The sequence below is a fragment of the Chiloscyllium plagiosum genome, chromosome 7 (genome assembly GCF_004010195.1).
Source record: "Chiloscyllium plagiosum isolate BGI_BamShark_2017 chromosome 7, ASM401019v2, whole genome shotgun sequence".
Taxonomy (NCBI): domain Eukaryota; kingdom Metazoa; phylum Chordata; class Chondrichthyes; order Orectolobiformes; family Hemiscylliidae; genus Chiloscyllium; species Chiloscyllium plagiosum.
The window spans coordinates 80,789,887-80,810,282 of NC_057716.1; the positions used below are offsets into that span (position 1 = coordinate 80,789,887).

Sequence of the window (20,396 nt, forward strand, 5' to 3'; positions counted from 1 at the left end):
TCAGACAGACTTCAGAACATGAGATGAATCAGAAGATAAGTCATTTTGGACTCTTTTTCTCTTTTTCTGAGTCCATCAGTACTCCCTGACCTGTTAGGTTTTTTCCATCACTTTCTATTTTTATTAGGGGACAATTTTCTGCTGCTTATGTCTTACCAAGTGGGAATCAGAACCTTGGCTTAATTTCTCATATGAAAATCAATTATTCCAACACTGTCAACAGCACTCCTTCAGCATATTACCAGAACAAGTGATATTTTATAATCATTATTCAGATGTACTGAGGAGCAAGCCTTTTCACTTGGGTCATTTATTGTATTGTCCGCATTAAATGTGGAAATACAAAAAAAAGTCATGATTTGTAATTCCATGGCAAATTAATTGCCCTTCAGCTGATCAGTCTGAGCTTTTGTTCTATTTGATCATGTACACCGCTTAGTTGGTTTATTTTCATTTGTATTCTATCCTGTTGATTCCAGTGTTTACCACCAATGGAGAAAAATGGATTCCTCAATAAGGCAAAGATTACAGAGGGTGGCAAAAAAGTGAGGTATGTTTGACATACTTTGTTCTGCAGTGACAAGAATCTAAAATTGGCCATGTTAAGGCATTGCTTATTTTTATGTTGAATGACTTGTTCTGCTTTGTATGAATTTTCATTGAAGATATCATAAATATAATTAGAAATATGAGTTTGAATCCAAAGAGTTGTACTATTCTGTTAGCTAAGTTCTCTGGTGTAATGCACTACATATTTTATAGCTGTATGGTATTTGTAATGACGATATTTCAGTGGAATAACCATGCCTTTGATGGATACATAGATGAACACTTTACTATAAAACAGCTTTAGAGTAAAAATTGGATCTTTTTGCACCTGTTTTATGAACTTGTCATTCAACACAACTTCCTCTAAAGATGCCCATTCCACTATTTGCTTGGTCTTTAAACACACATAAAGCATTTTGAATAGAGCAGTATTGTCTCCCATGAATAAAATAGACGTGCATCTGGTCCCTTAGTTTTCCAGGTGGATGTGGTTCAGGAAGTCACTGCGTTCAAAATGGTAATCTTATATTAGACAAGGAAAAAATGTCATTTCTGAGAGCTGCAGTTCCCTGAAATTGCATTCCTCACCACTAATGACTTTGTTCACAAAGCAAGTGGTCCACCAATAATGATTTCAACTGATTCTCATGTAGAGTTTTCTGTGGCATCAACACTTTGTCACTTACCCATGTGATTTAGTGAATTCTGATGCCCAATTTTTAGGCAGCTTCAGGTATCAAAGTACCTCAACAATCTTAATTAAAGCTCTTAGGGAGGCCTCAACACTTTAAGTCACTTAATATATGAGGCTGCATTTGTGTTATCCCCATGTTAAATATTTCTCATTGCCAATAAATCTGGCTGTGTATTATAATATATTTTAACTTAGAAAGAGAGATATGTTGTATGTGTACCTAAGTAATGTGAAACCATCTCCAAGCTTTTGTAAGTTCAAGTAATGTTAGTGAGTATATAACTGTCCTAATAAACTTATAATAAGTTCATTTTTTTACAGTCAAGACACATGGAGATTCTGTGAAATAGCAAGTTTAAAAATCAGAAAGATAAATAACTAATATCACTCATGATTTCCTAGAGATTGTTATTTAGATCTTTATATACGGTGGCTCAGTGGTTAGCACTGCTGCCTCACAGCACCAGGGTCCCAGGTTCGATTCCAGCCTTGGGTGACTGCCTGGGTGGAGTTTGCACATTCTCCTCGTCTCTGCGTGGGTTTCCTCTGGGTACTCCGGTTTCCTCCCACAGTCCAAAGCTGTGCAGATCAGGTAAATTGGCCATGCTAAATTGCCCATTGTGTTAGGTAAATTAGTCAGAGGGAAATGGGTCTGGGTGGGTTACTTTCAGAGGGTCAGTGTGGACTTGTTGGGCCGAAGGGCCTGTTTCCACACTGTAGGGAATCTAATCTAATCTAGTCAAATCTAATATTGCAGCTCAACAAGAGAAAAGAATGAAATCTAGAAATGCCATTTTTACTACACTTCCAAATTCTGATCTTACCAAAATAATATTGTACAAGATATGAATATAAAGCAACAGTTATGTTTATGGATGGAAAACAGTTATCTCATTGTAAAATAGTTCCTTCTATTTATTTTCAAAGTAAATATTCTTAAAATGTCTGCACATATTCCTGGTCAAATTCACTGTTGAGCTGGTTGGTGTAGGTGGAATTAACATAATTTGGAACTTATAATAGTTTGGAAGAGATGCATAGTACAGGCTATCAAAAGATGCAGCCATCCTATTTAATCTCTACTGTTATTAGAACTTTATTCGTGAATATTATGATATTCTCCCCACACTTTTACAGCCTGTTTAAAGCAAGTTTTAGTAATTGGAATCAATTATTAAGTCAATCCTTATTACTTTTCTACAATGATGTATTTGCTCCAGAGTAAACTTTACTCACATTAGGGTAATATTAATCTTCTCATTCTGCTATTTACAAACTTTCTCCTTAAATTAATGCATTATTCTTCAATTCAAGTCCAAAATGTTTTGGGAAAGCTGACAATACGCTTATCAGTGCTATTGCTATCACCGTGTTTTAGTCACAAGTCATATTCTATGTTGCCAATTAAATTATAGTTTCTTTCCAGATAACCCACACTGTCCAAGAGCACTGATGCCAATTAAAAACCTGTAGTCAATCACTCAAGTGCCTGTTCTATTATGTCTGAGAGCTGAAAATGTAATATTACAAAATTCTATCATTCAATCATCTCAGTCCTTACATACACATAATAAAATTTTTAAAATGGGATATCTGAACTGACAAAAACAATTAATTTTCTTCTGTTCAAGCAAGCTATGTTCATTAATCAGCAACTTCCTGCCTTTTAGGATGTAAGGCACGCTTTTGACGTGAATAAAAATGACACTAAAATCACTATAATTTCTAATTTAGAAGATGGACTTAAATTGAGGAAGATGTTCAAAAGTGTGGTAATGGTATCCACTTTTCTTTCCTCTTCAAAAATGAGGGTAATAAATTCAGATTGGGAATCACAGGTCACTTCAGGGGAAGTGGAAATACACATATGAATCTTTCAGTTCTGAATGATGCTTTGTCCTTCTTTATTGTCTTTAAGAGTTCAGACTTCATGCAGCAGGAGATTCATTAATGTTGCCAAAAGTAACTTGGCAAAGCATCATTCAGAAATTGAACATAGCTATCTCAAGCAGGTTGAGAGTGGTTTGAAGTGCACAACAAGTGGTATGATGGAAGATTCAGGTCAAAAAAAAGGCAGCCAAGATCAAGAGTTCAATGAATACTAGAAAGATGACAGCTGTCTTCTCCTTTTTCTACTTCAGTGAAAGGTTTGCAGTACAATTTAGTTTTACAATTCATTGAGGTCCCTCCCTAAAAATATATATGGATTGACTGTATCTTGTGAATTAATGCTTACACATTTCCCTCATTTATTTTTACTTTATGTCTGGTCTTGCTTGGGATGAGTTGAATGCATTTGTTACTAGTTTTGAAGAATTTGTTTACTTTGTACTTTCCCAAATGTGTAAATTTGTTCCTTGTTTCTTGAGCAGAACATCTTAACACAAAAATGATCATGCCTGTCAATCGCAATGATCCCCCATTCTTTGGAAATGGGTATTGTACCAAATCCACAGAGGCAGTAAGTTGTTGCTTGTCCAAACCACAAATTATAACTCATCCAGTTTAAATCTAAAAACCAAAATAACGCAGATGCTGGAAGTCAGAAACAAAACAGAAATTGCTGGAAAAGATCAGCTCATCTGGCAGCATCCGTGGGGAGTAATCACAGTTAATGTTTCAGGTCTAGTAATGCTTCCTCAGAACTTTTTGAGTCTAGTAATACGTAAAACCCCAGGGAGGAATGTTCACTTTGAGCACAGATGAAAACTTGCCAGCATGGTTCAGCTATCCTTTGTCCACCCCGAAAATGAATCTTTCCATTAAAGTCAATGCATAAGAAACTTGGTGACTTGATTAAGAAGCAGCCGGTCCATTACTGCGAGTCTGCTCTGAAAGCGAAAGTTACCTACTTAACATTTGCAAAGAAACTAAGGATATGTAAAGTGCATGAATAAAGGAAATGCATTGAATGTTGCAAATCTGGATTTTGAAATATACTGAAAGCTCGACATAAAATAAATGTTGCACAAATTAAGGTACATGGGGATAAGATGGGGCCTTTTATTCTGGGTGGTAATTAAGCAAAATGAATTTAAAATAAACCCTTTATAGATAGTCATTACCTGAAATCAGTGCTATTAATATTAGACAAGTTCTATATGGGCCAATTGATCCACTCTCCAAGATTGCTGTTAGATATTTAGGAAACATCACCATCTAGTTAGAAGGCAGAAATTTGTGGAATGGCAAACAGATATTTTTCTAAATTTGCAGGATTCTGGCTCACTCGAGGGCTATGTCCTCATTTTTCAATTGTTTTTCATTATGTTTGTGATTGGACAAAGACGTAAAATGAATGCTATCAAAACAAACTGTTGTTTCATTAGGATGCAGGCAAACTATGAGGAAATAAATTGGAAACTGCACGGATAGATAAATGGCATTGAACAGGATATGCGTATTTAGTTTGGGGAAAAGTACAGTAATAGGGAGTATACCTAAGCACCAAGCCACCCATGGTCCACTCCTTTGCACGTGACAAAAAATGCAATTGCAGCACGAAGGAGAGGAATAAAGAGCAAAACCTGTGACACAGAATCTCTATTACAGCTCCTCAGAATTTCTGAGGCTCTTTCTCTGGTAATTATTGCACCCATTGCAACTACAGAAAAGTCTGAAATTTTTTGAAAGCAGTGCTTTCATTTTCTTGGTTTATTGATTTTTGCTGTAATCTGCTACTGGTAGGCTTATAAACTGTTTGCTGAACAAAGGCAAACGTAAAGCAACTTGTCATATCTGTGATGCTGTCTTTCTGATTTATTTTGCTTACTGCTGGTCTTCTTCATTTGAACATACCTCCCACAGTAACATTCCTTTTCCTAATAGTTGGCTCCTGTAGCTGCAAGCAGTATTGACCATAGGCATTCAATCTGGCCAGTTGATGGCAGTGTTGGATTTGGAAAAGAACAGAAATTCCTGAAAAGGACAAGCAGGTCTGTTGGCATGGCAGGCATCCAGCATCCATCTGTGAGTGACCCAAGATTTAAGTCATAAGCGTCAAGCCCATATACTTTGCCCTTTACAGTCTATGAAACTTCAGGGAGACTGTCGGACAGTCATGTGGTTCAATGGAGCCGGATACTCTCACCATATCCAGCACAAAAAGAAGCCCTTTGTGTTGTGGTGAAAAGTCAGCACCACTTCAATTTTTATGCTGTTAGTTTGTTTTAGGCTACTAGGTACAAGATTAGTCAGCTGCCTGCATCAAAACATTCCCTGTTCCAGGAAAAACACATGTTATTTTCCCAATGGAAAGGAAGAAGCAAGTGAAGAGAACATGGATTTCTGCTAAGTAACTAGGTTCCTAAATGTGCAAAGCCCTATTGATTTCAACAATCAAACCACAAAATAACAGTCCCATATGAAAAGTATTCATTTTGATTAATGGTCTCCAATAGAACCTCTACCCATTTTCTAACATCTTAAAGTTGTAGGATACCTCAGTACCAATCGCAGTAAAGTATGCATTAGTAAGGGCCCAATTGTCAGAAGGAAGTGGAAGATTGGCTGCTGAAGAGCCTTCCTGTCCTGGCTTTTGATCCCCCAGACTGGAAATGAATGAATGTACAGTGAGACTCATGTCTTCACCCAAACTCCTGTCGAACATAGAGCCAGTATTTTGTGGCAATCCTCTGTCACCTAAACTATATTCTTCAAGAAAATATCAAAGATTATGTGCCCATCGTACACTCTGCTGCGTTGCCACTCACAGAAGGGAGTGGATGCACTTAAAAAGGCTGCAGAATGGGTTAATTCCCAAGCATGCGGAGGTGTAAGTGCATTGTAATTTACAAATTCATGCAGCACTATACATGAGAAAATGCATCATTGGGATTATTTAAATCACGTTAGTTATCTGGTAGTGTGGAATCTAATAGACTGGACTACTAACTTACTACTGCAACTCATTATGTAAGTGGCAGACGCATGGGGCCTTTTTTAGTTTAACTGTGGGAATAAGAATATAAGAATTAATAGATTTTAAAAGGTAGAAGTTAACTGGGAACAGTTATAAAAAGTGCATAAGTTTTGTATGCCAATATACAAAAGCAAGGAAGACATGTTGAATTTGAACAGAACATTGGTTAGATCATAGTGGAAGCATTGTTTTTGAATCTTGGCACCTAGTTGTAGGAAAGATATCATAGCCATATGGAAACAGTACTCAGGAGGATTAGTGAAGAAAGGTTCCAGGAGTAAGAGATTATAGAATCTGTAAGCATCTGTGAAGAGTACACAGATGGGTGTTACTGAAGGTGTACGTCCTTCACATAGAACTTTTTAAAGCAAAATCCATAGATTGCTATGCTTTCTTTGTACACTAAATAAATTGTGGTAGGGTACAAAAAAGTGTTTCATTTAAATAGCATCTCTCATGATTTCAGGCCACTTCAAAGCATTTTTGAGTTAATTAAATATGTTTTGAATTGTAGCCATTGCTGCAATATAGGAAACATGACAGCAAATTTGCACACAGCAAGCAGTGATGTGATAATGACTGTATAAGCTGTTTTACTTTTCCTATTTTGTCATGTCGATTGAAAATAAATATTGGCCAAGACACCGAGGAAAGCTGTCTTGCTCTTTTTTGAAATAATGTTCTGGAATCTATTATGTCCACTCAAGAGCACACAGATTAATGACTCATTCAAAAGTTGGCACCTCCAAAGATGCTTCACTCAGTATTGGACTGAGTTTCAGCTTTGATTCTTATGTAATTGAACCTTGAGAGTCAGAGTCAAGAACTGAGACAGGGTTAACACTCAAGTTACTTTATTTACCAAAATGTAATGTAATATGGTATTTTTTTTCTTTCAGTCACTCATGAATAAGAAATTGTAAAATAAGCAGTAAGCAGAGCCTGTGGTGCAATGCTTCTGTACTATTAATGACTTTTTGACATCTTGGTAGTCGATGACACTGTTCTCACTTCACTTTTAGCTGACAAGAAACTTTGAAGACAACAATTTTCCAGTTTCAGAGATTAATTTTCATAACATTTTCTCTCACTGCATGTATTATTCTCACAACCACGAGAAGACAGTAGTTTAGATATATTTCATGCATTTTCTGTTTTCAGGTATTTATCAAAAAAGATTACAACAGTTCCAACTGCATTTCTTAATTTTAATTGCCCCTGCCACCACATTACCATCAAGTCAAAATTTCTCTGGAAAATGAAAGACAAGGAAATGTGCATTTTATTACTTTCCCAATATTGTAAAGTTGTAAGAAATGCAAGGAAAGAATTTAGTTTAACAGTTTTAAAATATTTCCAGCTTCTGATGAAATTCTGTGTCACAACGTTATTGCAGAATAAATAATTGATATTGTTCCTGTCATTAAGAGGGAGGATGGCAGTTTCTCCCGCTGTTTCCTAGGACTGGCATCTGTTATGTGATGGCAGCAGGGATAGCATTATTCAGTGTTAGGATTCCTGTTCCAGCTGATGTTCGGATCAGAGGGATTGTTAATAGCTTGATGTCTTTTGAAGTGGTCTTCAGTGATCTAACTGTAAGATTAGAAGTCTCAAAATGCATTATAAAAAAGGAAGAAATGACTACCTCAGTTGGGTGCACATGAATAGCAGTGCATGTGTTTGTATGTGTAAAATGATCACCCTATATATTGAATGATGCTTTCTGGAACACCTTGTTCCTATCAAAATATCTTTTCAATCGCTGTTTTGGCTGGTTCATTACGTGCCCATTAATGTTTACTGTCTTTCATGCAGAGATGAGATTCTTTAATTCCCCTCCAAATCACACACCATCCTGACTTGGAACTATATTGCTGTTCCTTCATTGTTGCTGGGTCAAATCCTGGTATTCCTTTTCTAATAGTAATGGGGGTGTTCCAACACCCCAAGGACTTCAGCAGTTCGAGAAGGCAATTCATCACTACATTCTTCTGGGTAATTAGTGATGGGCTGACCAGCAACACCCACATTCCCTTAAACAAATAAAAAAAAATGAATGTTAGGTGAAGTATTTTGTTTCTATTTCATCAAAGCAGCCCCTGAAACCTTTAACCATGGCAATAGAATTGACTCTTTTATGTTTATCTCACACTGTTATGTCTTTTCCAACTGCCTTACTGACACATTATGCATCAAATGTGATATGACAGTTACTGGCAAGGTCAACAAGTGCTGCCCATCCCCAGTTGCTCTTGAGAAGGTATTTGTGAGTCATCATTTTGAAGTGCTTGGAGTCTATGTGGTTGGGTTACATTCACAGTGCTGTTAGAAAGGGAGTTCCAAAATTTTTACCCAGCAGCAGTCAAGAAACTATGAGATATTTATAAGTCAGAATGATGTGTAATTCGAACAGGGGGTTGAAAATTGTGGTGGTCCCATTCACCTGTCTGACTTTGCCCCTGTCTCAGCTCATTTACCACTGAAACCCACATCCATCCATTTGTTATCTCTAGACTCGGCTGTTCCATTGCATGACTGACTAGTGTTACAACAATGAGTCAAAACCTCCAAGTACTGTGGACATTTTAGCCTTTAATTCCAAAGTGTGTGTTTCTAAAAGATGACTATTACAGAGATAAAATGACTTCATGTGTAAATTCAATGGCAGTTGTTAATTCTGTATGGGATTAATGGGATGTGATACCTAAACGAGCCAAAAGAAACTTTGAACAGACTGGACTGAGCTCTTGCAACTGCAAATGTAATAAGGGACTGATAACTCCCTGTCCAACAACAATCCACCATTGTAGATAATATCCCAAACTACAAACACATCTTATTACTCTCCTTTAAAGAATATACAAGGACAGAGGTTAAAAAGGCAGTTTCAACTCTACCAGGGTTGCATTAATGGCACTGAATGCCCTTGTGAGCATCTGCCTGGATTCAAACATTAGAGAGCTGTGAAGGTCACTCTTAAAGAGCAATCCCCTAATTATCCATGAATCGCAACTAAAGACCCTATCCTACCCTGAGTGCTTGAAGCCAGTTAAAAAATCAGCATGAAGGAACATTAGGGAAAAACAATGACTGCAGATGCTGGAAACCAGATTCTGGCTGAGGACATGGAGGTCCTGGGCCTCCTTCACCGCCACTCCCTCACCACCAGACGCCTGGAGGAAGAATGCCTCATCTTCTGCCTCGGAACACTTCAACCCCAGGGCATCAATGTGGACTTCAACAGTTTCCTCATTTCCCCTTCCCCCACCTCACTTTGCCCGAAACATCGATTTTACTGCTCCTCGGATGCTGCATGAACTGCTGTGCTCTTCCAGCACCATTAATCCAGAATGAAGGAACATTAATCTACCTGCAAAACAAAGAAGTTCATTTTGCCTGGCTCTAACAGTTTGGGGTATCCTGTCTGGATCTGGAACAGATTAGAAAACCTCATCCAGGTTCTGGTAATGATGTGAGTCATTCAAATTCTAATTTATATAAGCTTGAAGACATCCAAAACTCTGCCACCTATCTAAATTTGCAGCATGTCCAATTGACAAATCACTGCTTCCTAATCTACTGTCTCCCTGTCAGGCAGCACCTTGATTTTCAAATTCTTGTCTTGACTTCAAATTCCTCACACTTCAATATTTCTGCAATTTCCTCCAATCTGTGCTTCTCTGATCCTGTCTCCTTGCTCATTCCCAATCATAATTGCACCCCCATTAGTGGTTTTATCTTCAATGGTCAAGGCTCTAGACCCTGGAATTTCCTTCCCTGTGTGCATCTGTGTTTTTCTACCTCAATTTCCTCCTTAAAACTTCCATCTACGCAAGTAGAGAACATACTGCCACAATTCTGGCTTATACTTTGTAGATGGCAGACAGGCTTTGAGAAGTCTGGAGATGAGATACACACTTTGGAAGTTCTAAATTCTGACCTGCTCGAGTCACAGTATTTATCTAGCCCGTGTCGTCAATTTATGGCCAATGGTGAGCCTTAGGATAGTGATGAAAAGAAATTTCATCAATGAAAATACCATTTAATGCCAAGGGGAGATGGTGAGGTTCACTCTTGTTAGAGATGGTCATTGCCTTATGTGATTATTATTTGCCTCTCACCAGCACAAACCTTAATATTGTGCTTTCAGGCAGAGATTGATTTATTATCTAAGAGATTGCAAATGGTACTGAACACTGAATACTCAGTGAGTATCCTCACTTCTAGTCATAAATTGGAAGGAAAGCCATTGATGAAACACTTCTAGGTAATTTGTCCAAGGACCATGCCTTGAGAAAAGTTGGTTCTTGTGGCACAGTAGTAATGACGCTATATCTGAGCCAGAGGCCCAGTTTCAAGTCTCACGTGCATCAGAGGTATGTCATAACATCTCTGAATAGGTTGATTAGAAAATATCTGCCCTGACAAAGGACGGCTCTTGGCATATTAGTAGCATCCCTCCCTCTGAAACAAGAGTCCCAGGTTCAAGTCGTAGCAATTCAGAAGTGTATAATAGCTTTTCTGAATAGGTTCATAAGAAAATGTCTGCCCTAAGAAAGAGTTAAGGTCAGACCTGCTCCTGAGGTGTGTCATCGCATCTCTGGAGCAGATTGATTACAAACATGTATGGTGCCCTGAAAAAGGGCTTTTCTGACAGAGTGGTAGTGTTCCTGCCTCTGGACCAAAAGGCCTTTATTCAAGTCCCATCTTGTCCAGAGATGTGATATAACATGGCGAAAAAGGTTGATGTAAAATAGTTATCCTGAGGAAACTCCTCCAACATTGCCCTGGAGATTAGTTGATTGCCTCCAACAAACACAGCCATTTTCTTTATGTTCAGTATTATACTAGCCAGCTTTCACCTTTGTTCCCATTAGCTTCAATTTTGTTCAGTTTCCTAATGTCATTTTCGGTCAAATGTTGTACTGATGTCGGGTGCGTTCAATCTCACATCACCATTGGAGGTCAGTTCTTTAGTCCCCATTTGGAACAAAGTGCTAATAAAGGCTGTAACCAAGTGACCTTGAAGTATCCAAACTGAGCATTAATGAGTAGGCTGTTGGTGTGTTAAGAGCTGTTTGATCTTAGCTGCATGCATTCATGATGTGTTCCATGAAAAACAGCCAATGCAAAGAAATGACATTCTTAAAATATTTTTGCATCTCAAAGAGCAAGACATTTTCATTAAAGGAAACATAAATTGACACTTAGGCCCTAGGTGATGAGGAAACGTTCTTTGGAAATGTTAGCTTAATGATACAATGCCCAGATGTCTGAACTGACATTCTCAACGAGATAATTCAGATCCTTCAGGATACAGCAGAGACCATTTGGCAGCGGTCCAAGTATCCAGACAGTCTTTGCTAAAAATTTGGTCAGTGATAAGAGAATACTTAAATATTCCAGTATCACCCTCTCCAGCTCTGTCTCGGAGTAGGAAGAGCAATGCTTGTCTAAAGAGAGTGAAATATGTCTGTTGACATTAAGTGTTGGACTCAATCCATAACTGAAACCTGCATAACATTGTCCAAAACTAACCTTAGACATATTCCAGCCTTTAAGGATTACAGAGAGTATTTTAATAATAAAATTTAATTAATATTTCCAGAATCAAAATGCTGAAGTCTATGAAGAAAAGGTGCAATCCGCTGTGCAGGAGTGCTTGTGGGAATATTATAGCCAACAACCTGGACCTGGGAGCAGTTAACAAGGGAATCTTGGTATTATTCTTTCACAGCCTCTGGAGATGCCTGCTAGGGAAATTAAGCAGATTTATAAGAAAGGCCATTCACTTTATTCTGAAGAACATCTGTTGTTATAGTTGATAAGGGTTTACAATATATACATGGTAAATGGCTCCACACGTTGTGCTGAAAGAACATTGGGGTTTTAATGTATTACAGTCAATGTTTTGAATGGTGAAAGGAGGAAATTGAGAAGAATCTTGTACAATTGACTGAATTTACAGAGGCATGGAATCTTAAGCAGATTAGCATTACGTTCCTTTTTTTATGAAATGTGAAAGCCCTTCATTTTTGGACAGGAAATTTGATCCAGGTTCTTTCAGAAATGGGAAGCCATACTTCATATCTGACAGAGTATACACAGTAGAACAGTTGGGAGAAGGCACGCATGTCCTCTTATCCACAGCAGTCACTTGCTGTATTCAAATTAAAAACAGAAAGAACTGTGGATGCTGTCCATCAGAAACAAAAACAGAAGTTGCTGGAAAAGTCAACATTTCAGGTCCAGTAACCCATCCTCAGAACCCTTCTGAGGAAGCGTCACCGGACCCAAGATGTTAACTCTGACTTCTCTTCACAGATGCTGCTAGACCTGCTGAGCTTTCCCTTAACTTCTATTTTTGTTGTTGTAGTTGCCGTATTCTGTGGTTTACAGGTCCAGTGTATAGACAACTACCTAACAGCTTCTGTAATCAGGTAATTGTGAAATTAGGGTGCTGGTAGTTTTGTGTGCCAGATGTGTAATGGACTTGGTGAGTAAAGTGCCAGGAAATAGAGTGCTAGAAAAACAGGGTGTCAATGAGATAGAGGGTAGGCTGCCAGATGGCAGTGGGGAGAACAAGATGGCATTTTGGGGAGATTAGGGTGGATGGGAGATACCACTTTGGGGATGGTGAGTAATTTCAGGTCCCACGGGGAATGGGACAGGGTTCAGGTCTGGCAATGGGGCAGTAGCAGAGAACGGTGTCGGCTCCAGAGCTCGGAATGTGGGGCTTGGGTTTGCTCCTTGTTGTCAGGTTTCAGAGGGGGCAAGGGGCAGGTGTTGTGGTTACAAAAACGATGAAAAAAGGGGTACGGTCTAGCAGCAAGCCGGGGAGGTCAGCTTCAGTGGATGTCTGGTCCAGAGTGGGGCAGCATGGGTCAGGTCTAGCAGCAGGGCAGGAAGTTATGTGTCCTGGGACAGGTAGGGTGTCAGGTTCCAGAAAGGATATGTGAAGGCATGAAGAAGATCAGGAACATGAAGAAAGAGTGTTGGATCTGGTGGCAATGTCAGACCCTGTTGCAGAGAAAGGGGGACCAGAATCAGGAGCTACGGAGGATGTCAGATCTGTGTCAGAGGTGGGTAGAGGGAGGGATGTCACATACTTAATAATCTAATTTACTTGCGCAACTATTTACTAAAAGAGTAATTGATTCATACAGCACAAAGACAGTCCCTTCCATCCAACCAGTCCATGCTGACCATAATCCCAAACTAAACTAGTCCCACCTGCCTGCAGTGACCCATATCACTCCAAACATTTCTTGTTCATGTCTTTTAAATATTGTAGCCGTACCTGCATCCATCACTTCCTCTGGAAGTCCATTCCACACACAAGCCACACCCTGAGTTTAAAAAAAAAGGCCTCTCATGGCAATTATAAATCGTTCTCTTCTCACTTTAAAAGTATGCCTCCTAATCTTGAAATCACCTACCTGAGAGAAAAGACCTAATACACATCCCGTAATTATCGACAGTATAAACCCTCCAAATTCCATAATTTAGATGGATACTTATCAGGAGGTCTGAGGTGTTTGGGAATTGCCAGCAGAATCTTTATTTGCCATATAATTCCTTCGGGAGACATGGTTGAATAAACTGATGGATTTTATTCATTCTTAGTTTGTTTCTTCACTGCTTCTCATTTTCATGCCTGTGATTTTATTTTTCCCTTTTCATGCCAAAACAGCCAGTCATGTCTGGGAAGAAAACAATATATATTGGCTCAGAAATTGCTATTACCTTGCGGTGAGCAATGTGAGTTGGACTTCTCATTTTCCCATTCAGGCTGAGTGTCGAAACAGCTTTGAATCTTGATGGCCTTCCAAAGCCAACAGACATGTGAATGCCAAGGTTGGCACAAAGAAGCAGCCAAGATGCATAAGAAGTTTTCAAAATAAACCTCTATCTGCGAGAATAAAAATTGCTGGCAAAACACAGCAGGTCTGGCAGTATCTGTGGGAAGAAAGAGGAGAGGGGAGGGGAGGGGAGGAGAGGGAGGAGAGAAATGGAGAGGGGAGAGGAGTTCAGAGTTAACATTTCAAGTCCAGTGGCACTTCATCAGAAGCCAGCAGCTAGGAAAATATTATTTTTGCTGAAAAGGAGGATGGGAAGGTGGGGTGCAAAGAGGAGAAGTGAGCAGATTGGTGGAGTTGGAGCCCAGAAGAGAGAGAGATGAAAGTGGTGGGTTAGAAAGGAGATTATGGATAGCAGGTCAGGAGAAAAGAGAAACTGAATCAATGATAACAATGGGTGTGCTGTACTGAAAGCAATCCATATAATGAGGTAATAGACCTCAGAATGAGTGACTGTGCTAAACACAACCATGTCATATAGGACTGTGTGTGGGGTTGGGGGAAAAAAAATGGAAGAATGTAATCAGGCTCCAAAGTTATTGAACTTGATGTTAAGAGCTAGAGGCAGGGTCGCTAAGTGGAAAATGAGATGTTGCTCTTTGAGATTGGGCTAAGACTCACTGGAACACTGCAGCAGGCCTGTGACACAAATGTTGCCCAGGGACCACAATGTTGTATTGAAGTGGCAGGTAACTGCAAGCTCAGATCATTTTTGCAGGCAAAGCAATCACCCAGTCTATGTTTTGTTTTCCCAATGTCGGGAAGACAACACTGTGAACAGTGAATGCAGCAGACTAGATAGGATAAAGTTCACACAAATCACTGCTTCCCAGGAAGGTACGTTAGGGGCCTTGGATGGTGAGGAGAAAGGAGATAAACAGGAGGTATTACACTTGCTGTGATTGCATGGTAAGATGCATAGGAATGTGGGGAGGTGTTCAGAATGGAGCAGGAGTGAAACAGGGTGTCCTGGAGAGAACAGATCCTGCGGAATGCTGATGAGAGAGGGAAGGGGATTATGTGCCTGGTTGTGTCATCCCATTGGAGGCAACAGAAATGGAGGCTTACAACCTTTGGATGGGGAGGCTAGGGAGCTGGTATCTGAGGGCCGGGTGATTAGATTAGATTAGATTACTTACAGTGTTGCTACTGTTGTTTTGGGAGGGAAGGGAAGGAGTGAGGCCAGAAGTGCAGGAGATGGGTTGAACACAACTAAGGGCCTGTTGAACACAATTGTGTGGGAATTCTCAGTTAAGGAAAAAGGTGGGCATTTCTGAGGCTCCCCTGCAGAAGATGGCTTCCTCAGAAAAGATACCATGAAGACAGAGAAACTGGGAGAATAAGAAGGGGTCCATGAAAATGTACAGTTGATGTAACTGTGGGAGAATCATCAGAGAAGGTCTATCATAGATTCCCTACAGTGTGGAAGTAGGACATTTAGCCCATCAAATCCACACCAACCTTCCGAAGAGCATCCCATCCAGACCCACCCTTATATCCTTGCATTTCCCATGGCTAAACCACCTCGCTTGCACATCCCTGGACATTATGGGCAATTTAGCATGTCCAATCCATCTAACCTGAACGTCTTTGGACTGTGGGAGGAAATCAAAGCACCTGGAGGAAACTCACACAGGTACGGGCAGAATGTGCACACATATTCACCCAAGGCGGGAATCAAGCCAGTGTGCCTGATGCTGTGAGGCAGCAGTGCCAAAGTGGGTTTGTAATGGATATTGATGGCCAGCCTATCACCAGAAATGGAAACAGAGATGTCAAGGAAGTGAGGAGAAGAGAAGAGTCGGAGATAGACCAGGTAAAGGTGAGGGCAAGGTGGAAATTAGAATGAGAGAGGGAAGCATTGATGTACTAGAGAAAGCATTGTGAGGAGGGACCTTAGTAGGAATAGAAAAGGATTGTTTCACATACCCAGAAAGACACAGGCATAACTGCGGCCCATATGGCTACCCATGACCACACCTATGATCTGAAGAAAATGAGAAGAATTAAAGAACTATTTGTGAGACTGTAGCTCCCCTTTTCATTGTTCCATATCTGGACATTCATGTTTGTCAGCCTTATAAATCATCTCAATTACAAGGTCCTTATGACATGAATTATCTGCCTTGAGTCACTACAGGAAGATTAATTCACATTAACAACATAAATCTAATAGATTTGTGATGTGCAACACAGTGGAGAGGAATATGCCAAGGTTGCAATATTCCTAAGGTTTTGAGGCAAAATGTGGAAAACATAAATGATCTAGCAATTCGCAGGATATCAGAACTGACCTATCTCTCCTATAACTGCTGCATTTACTTTACAAATGAGTATTGATGATTGCTATTAACTGTCCAGCAATCTTTGGGCCAATACAGTGTTCTTTGCTGAGAATTGAATGTGTTGCTATACACCCTTCAGGTTATTCAAATATGGAGACTATTGAACTGGCTATCACCCACAACAGTATTGCAAAATGAGTGTGAAAGTGAAAATCTGTTGATTTCAATGGAAAACACAATTGAGTATGATGTAAAAATAACTGCAAATTGTCTATGAGTCTGTTTTGAGCTACTGTCGATGGCAGATCTCATCCCCCATTGCAAGTAACTTTGAGCAAATTTTATTTTCGTAATTACCAAAATGTGGGAACTTGCATAATGTGTATTCTCTGTCAAAAATTTTGTGGGACTGCTTAGAAATAATTAACACATTCTGCCTGACTGATTTTTCCCTATCCCTTTAAAAGATTGACTATGTTTGAATTACTTACAAGGGAACACAAATGCTCTATAATGGGCTGTAGTGAAAGTTGTATTTCTGGTGATGATAATTACAAATCAGTAATACATAATGACATTTGATGTTATGTGTTAATAATCTGAAATAAGCATCACCATTTTAAGCAAACTGCATCTGCAACTTTTATTTTCATCGTTTTATCGGGCTACTTTGTGCTGAGTTATTTTTAATATTTACTAATTGTTTTTCAATTACCATCAATCTCTAATACACTTTGGTAGGCATAAAGCAGATCAACAATGTAACCTCTGATTCATGCAGAATACAAATGTATATGAGCCTTACTGTAAATCTACGAGTTATTATCCCAAGCGAATATAGAACAATTTGTTACTTAGGAATTGTACAAAAGTTAAATGATTACATATGATTGTTGCAACTAAACTGAACTGAAGAGACAGGTTTCTCATCTGAGGTGAATTGGATTCATAATTTAGCAAATTGTCTTAATAATGTTGGAAGATGTATGGGCATTAATTATACCCAATTAAAGTAAACCAATATGTGTTAAAATATTGTTACGCACAAAGTTTCTCAGAAACTTTACCAGGAAGAAATAAGTAGTAAAATTAAGAGTTTTGCTAAATAAAATAGTCTTTGCTCCACAATGCTGTGGCCATTATATCTGCTTTTAATTTGATGATCTTCACAATCTATGAATGTCTTCGCTTATTGGATACCAAGTTTTTGTGTCACTATTTCATATGATATTCCTGTGCTGTTTGGGAAAGTGGGGAAATTGGTGAATACACTGCAAAAACCTAATTAAGATCAAAGAAAGTCAGCAGTGATAGAATCAATGAAGAATAAAATGATGGAATGATAGAATGATACAGCACAGAAGGAGGCTGTTGGGCCATTGGTAGACTTGCACTTCCCTCATAATTTTTTTTAACCTTTCAGGTATTCATCCAATTCCCATTACTTTGTGAACTTGTATCCAACACCTCTTTAGGAAATATGTTTGAACTCACAACAACCTGTTTGATTTTTAAAAAAAAACTATTTCTTCATCTCACTTCTCGTTTTTCATTAAATCATCTTAAATATGTGCTCTCTGGTAACTGCAACGCAGTCACCCAGTCTGCCTTTCATCTCCCCAGTGCAGGGGAAACCACAGCCTTCAGGATTCACACAACTGTTTCTCAGCTACAGTCAGTTCTGAAGAAGAGTCACTGGACTGAGACATTGATTCTGCTTTCTCTCCAAAGATGCTGCCAGACATGCTGAGTTTATGTAGCAATGTCTATTTTTCATTCAGTAATATTTAACTTTCCATCCGACCAAATGTGACAAACAAACTAGACATCAGGGGATCTCAACAGGGAAGACAGAACAGTACCTGATGAATTCAGCTCACTGCTTGCTCCAAAAGGCATCTTTATGTGATGAGCCAAGCTGTATCTCAAGGCATGATCCTCAGGCACCCAGCATTTGCTAACCTTGCACCTCTACAAAACACAAGCAGTGCACTGCATGATGAGCATCACAATTAGCTTTGGAAGGCTGCTCTGAGACTCTTCATGCATATGGACACCCGGCTCACAAGTCAGACAAGCTTGCATCTCTGGGCTGCTCACTTACTCTCTCACCACTCATTCATTTAACAGCTACCTGCAATCTCACAACATGGGTGGCCTGGTAGCTCAGTGGTTAACACTGTTGCCTCGCAGCACCGGGGACCGGGATTTGATTCCACCCCCGAGCGACTGTCAGTGTGGAGTTTGCAGATTCTCTCTGTGTCTGCATAGGTTTTCTCCGGATGCTCCAGTTTCCTCACGCAGTCCAAAGATGTGCAAGTAAGGTGGTTTGGCCATGCCAAATTGCCCAAAATGTCTAAGGATGTGCAGGCTACATGGGTTGGCCATAGGAAAATGCAGGATAACACTGATAAGGTAGAGAAGGTGGGTCTGGGTGGGACACTCTTCAGAGGGTCAGTGTGGACTTGATGGGCTTCCACACTATAGGGCTTCTATGATTTCTATGAGCATCAGCATTTGCCTGTTTTTACTGTGCTAATTAACGTAGTAATGCAACCAGGCATCTCACTTTGCTGGTCAGCAAATCTCAGGCAAGGGAGCATACAGCTTGCACTATGATAATTTGTTAAGTCAGTCTCATACCTGCATTTTATATTTCTTTATATAAATTAATGTTTTAAGAGATCTCCTCTCAGGATGATTTCTGTCTTAATCTGTGAAGTAAAGGTTCGCAGGTCACTGTAGTTCAGTGAAGATGTCACTTGCTACCCAATTCATAGTCAAATGCTTGCCTTCAATTCTTGTTGAAGGTTTGTAGCATTTTGTTTTATTGAAGTAGAATGTAGGGCTTTGTTTCTTCCTGTCTTTTAATTGTTTGCTTTCCTGCCTTTTTGTTTTCCTTCTGTCGTTTTTTATTTTACTTTATTTTTCACATTTCTTGGCCTTTTTGAGAGAGCTGTTGAATGTGGCTTTGTATCTTTTAGAGAAAAAAAGTAAGTTTTATCAGGTTTCATCCACAAGAGGCAATTCATGTCGAATAATACGTATTAACCTAAGGACACTATGTTACATTTTAGTGCTTAAAACACCATGCTTTTCAACAGGATGTGTACCTAAACGAGTAGATTCCTTTGACTGCCACTGTTAGTTGTTAGCCTGGAAGAAGCCTTTTGGCTGCTAATTTTATCTTTAAATCCATAAGAAAACTCATGTTCATTCTATTTAAACTTTTATGTCAGGAAGCAACCTGAAACTTCGTTTTGGTTTTGTAAGAGAGGTGCAGACTTATAGCTTAATAGGTCTTGAATTTTAAGTAGAAAAATGTGAGCTTTCCTCCTGGCTATTTAAGTTGAAGATCTCTACTCAAGTAAATTTATTGTGGTTGCTTGTCTAAATGCCTTACAATGCAGAGCTACCTAATCTTCAGTGAGGATTCCTTCATAAGCAGTTATTGATGTTTAGTATTGCTCTGCCTCCATGACGTGATTATATGGCATGATAGCTGATGATCTTCAGCTCCTCACTGTGGCATTGTGATAAACATACTAGCTCCCAAAGCATAAATATGAGATGTGGATCATGTGTACTGAAGAATTAAATTAACTTTTATCACAGTTCCTGGTATTTAAGTACATGACAATCAAAGGCATTTGTGTGTGTCTCTGACTGAATCTAAGCAGATGGGATATAATGCAGCATGCTTCCTCATCATATCTTGCTGCAAAGACAATGAAGTTCAATAAAATGGAGGCTGAAAACCTTATACTATTAGGTCACATGCAATGATAAGGTGATCATATTGAAAGCACGTCCCTTAAAGATACATTGTATGTCTGCTGCAAGACCCTGTACTGCATATTCCATCCTTCGTTCCAGCTTATGGAAAGCTTCTGGCACATTTACCTGATGTTCTATGCCTCTCTGTGCAAGTTGACCATTTCTATTATGGCTGAGCACTGAGGTATGTCAACAACATGTGCCTCAACAAGTGCATCAGTCTGAATATAAGAGACCTTAGATATTTTTTCCTCCACTGTCTGCAGAGAGATATCAAAGATGTTCCTACCAAATTGTGTTCTCAAGTCTAA

At 39.2% G+C, this 20,396-nt stretch overlaps 1 protein-coding gene across 3 annotated transcripts in view; it reads left to right on the forward strand.

The window, feature by feature from the left end:
* Positions 1–20,396, forward strand: part of LOC122551728 (rho GTPase-activating protein 15-like) — a 737,256-nt gene that overhangs the window by 135,237 nt on the left and 581,623 nt on the right. For all 3 annotated transcript variants that reach the window (XM_043694095.1, XM_043694097.1, XM_043694098.1), the window contains exon 5: positions 480–550. In XM_043694095.1, coding sequence (XP_043550030.1) covers positions 480–550 — 71 coding nt within the window. The remainder of the gene's footprint in view (positions 1–479; positions 551–20,396) is intronic.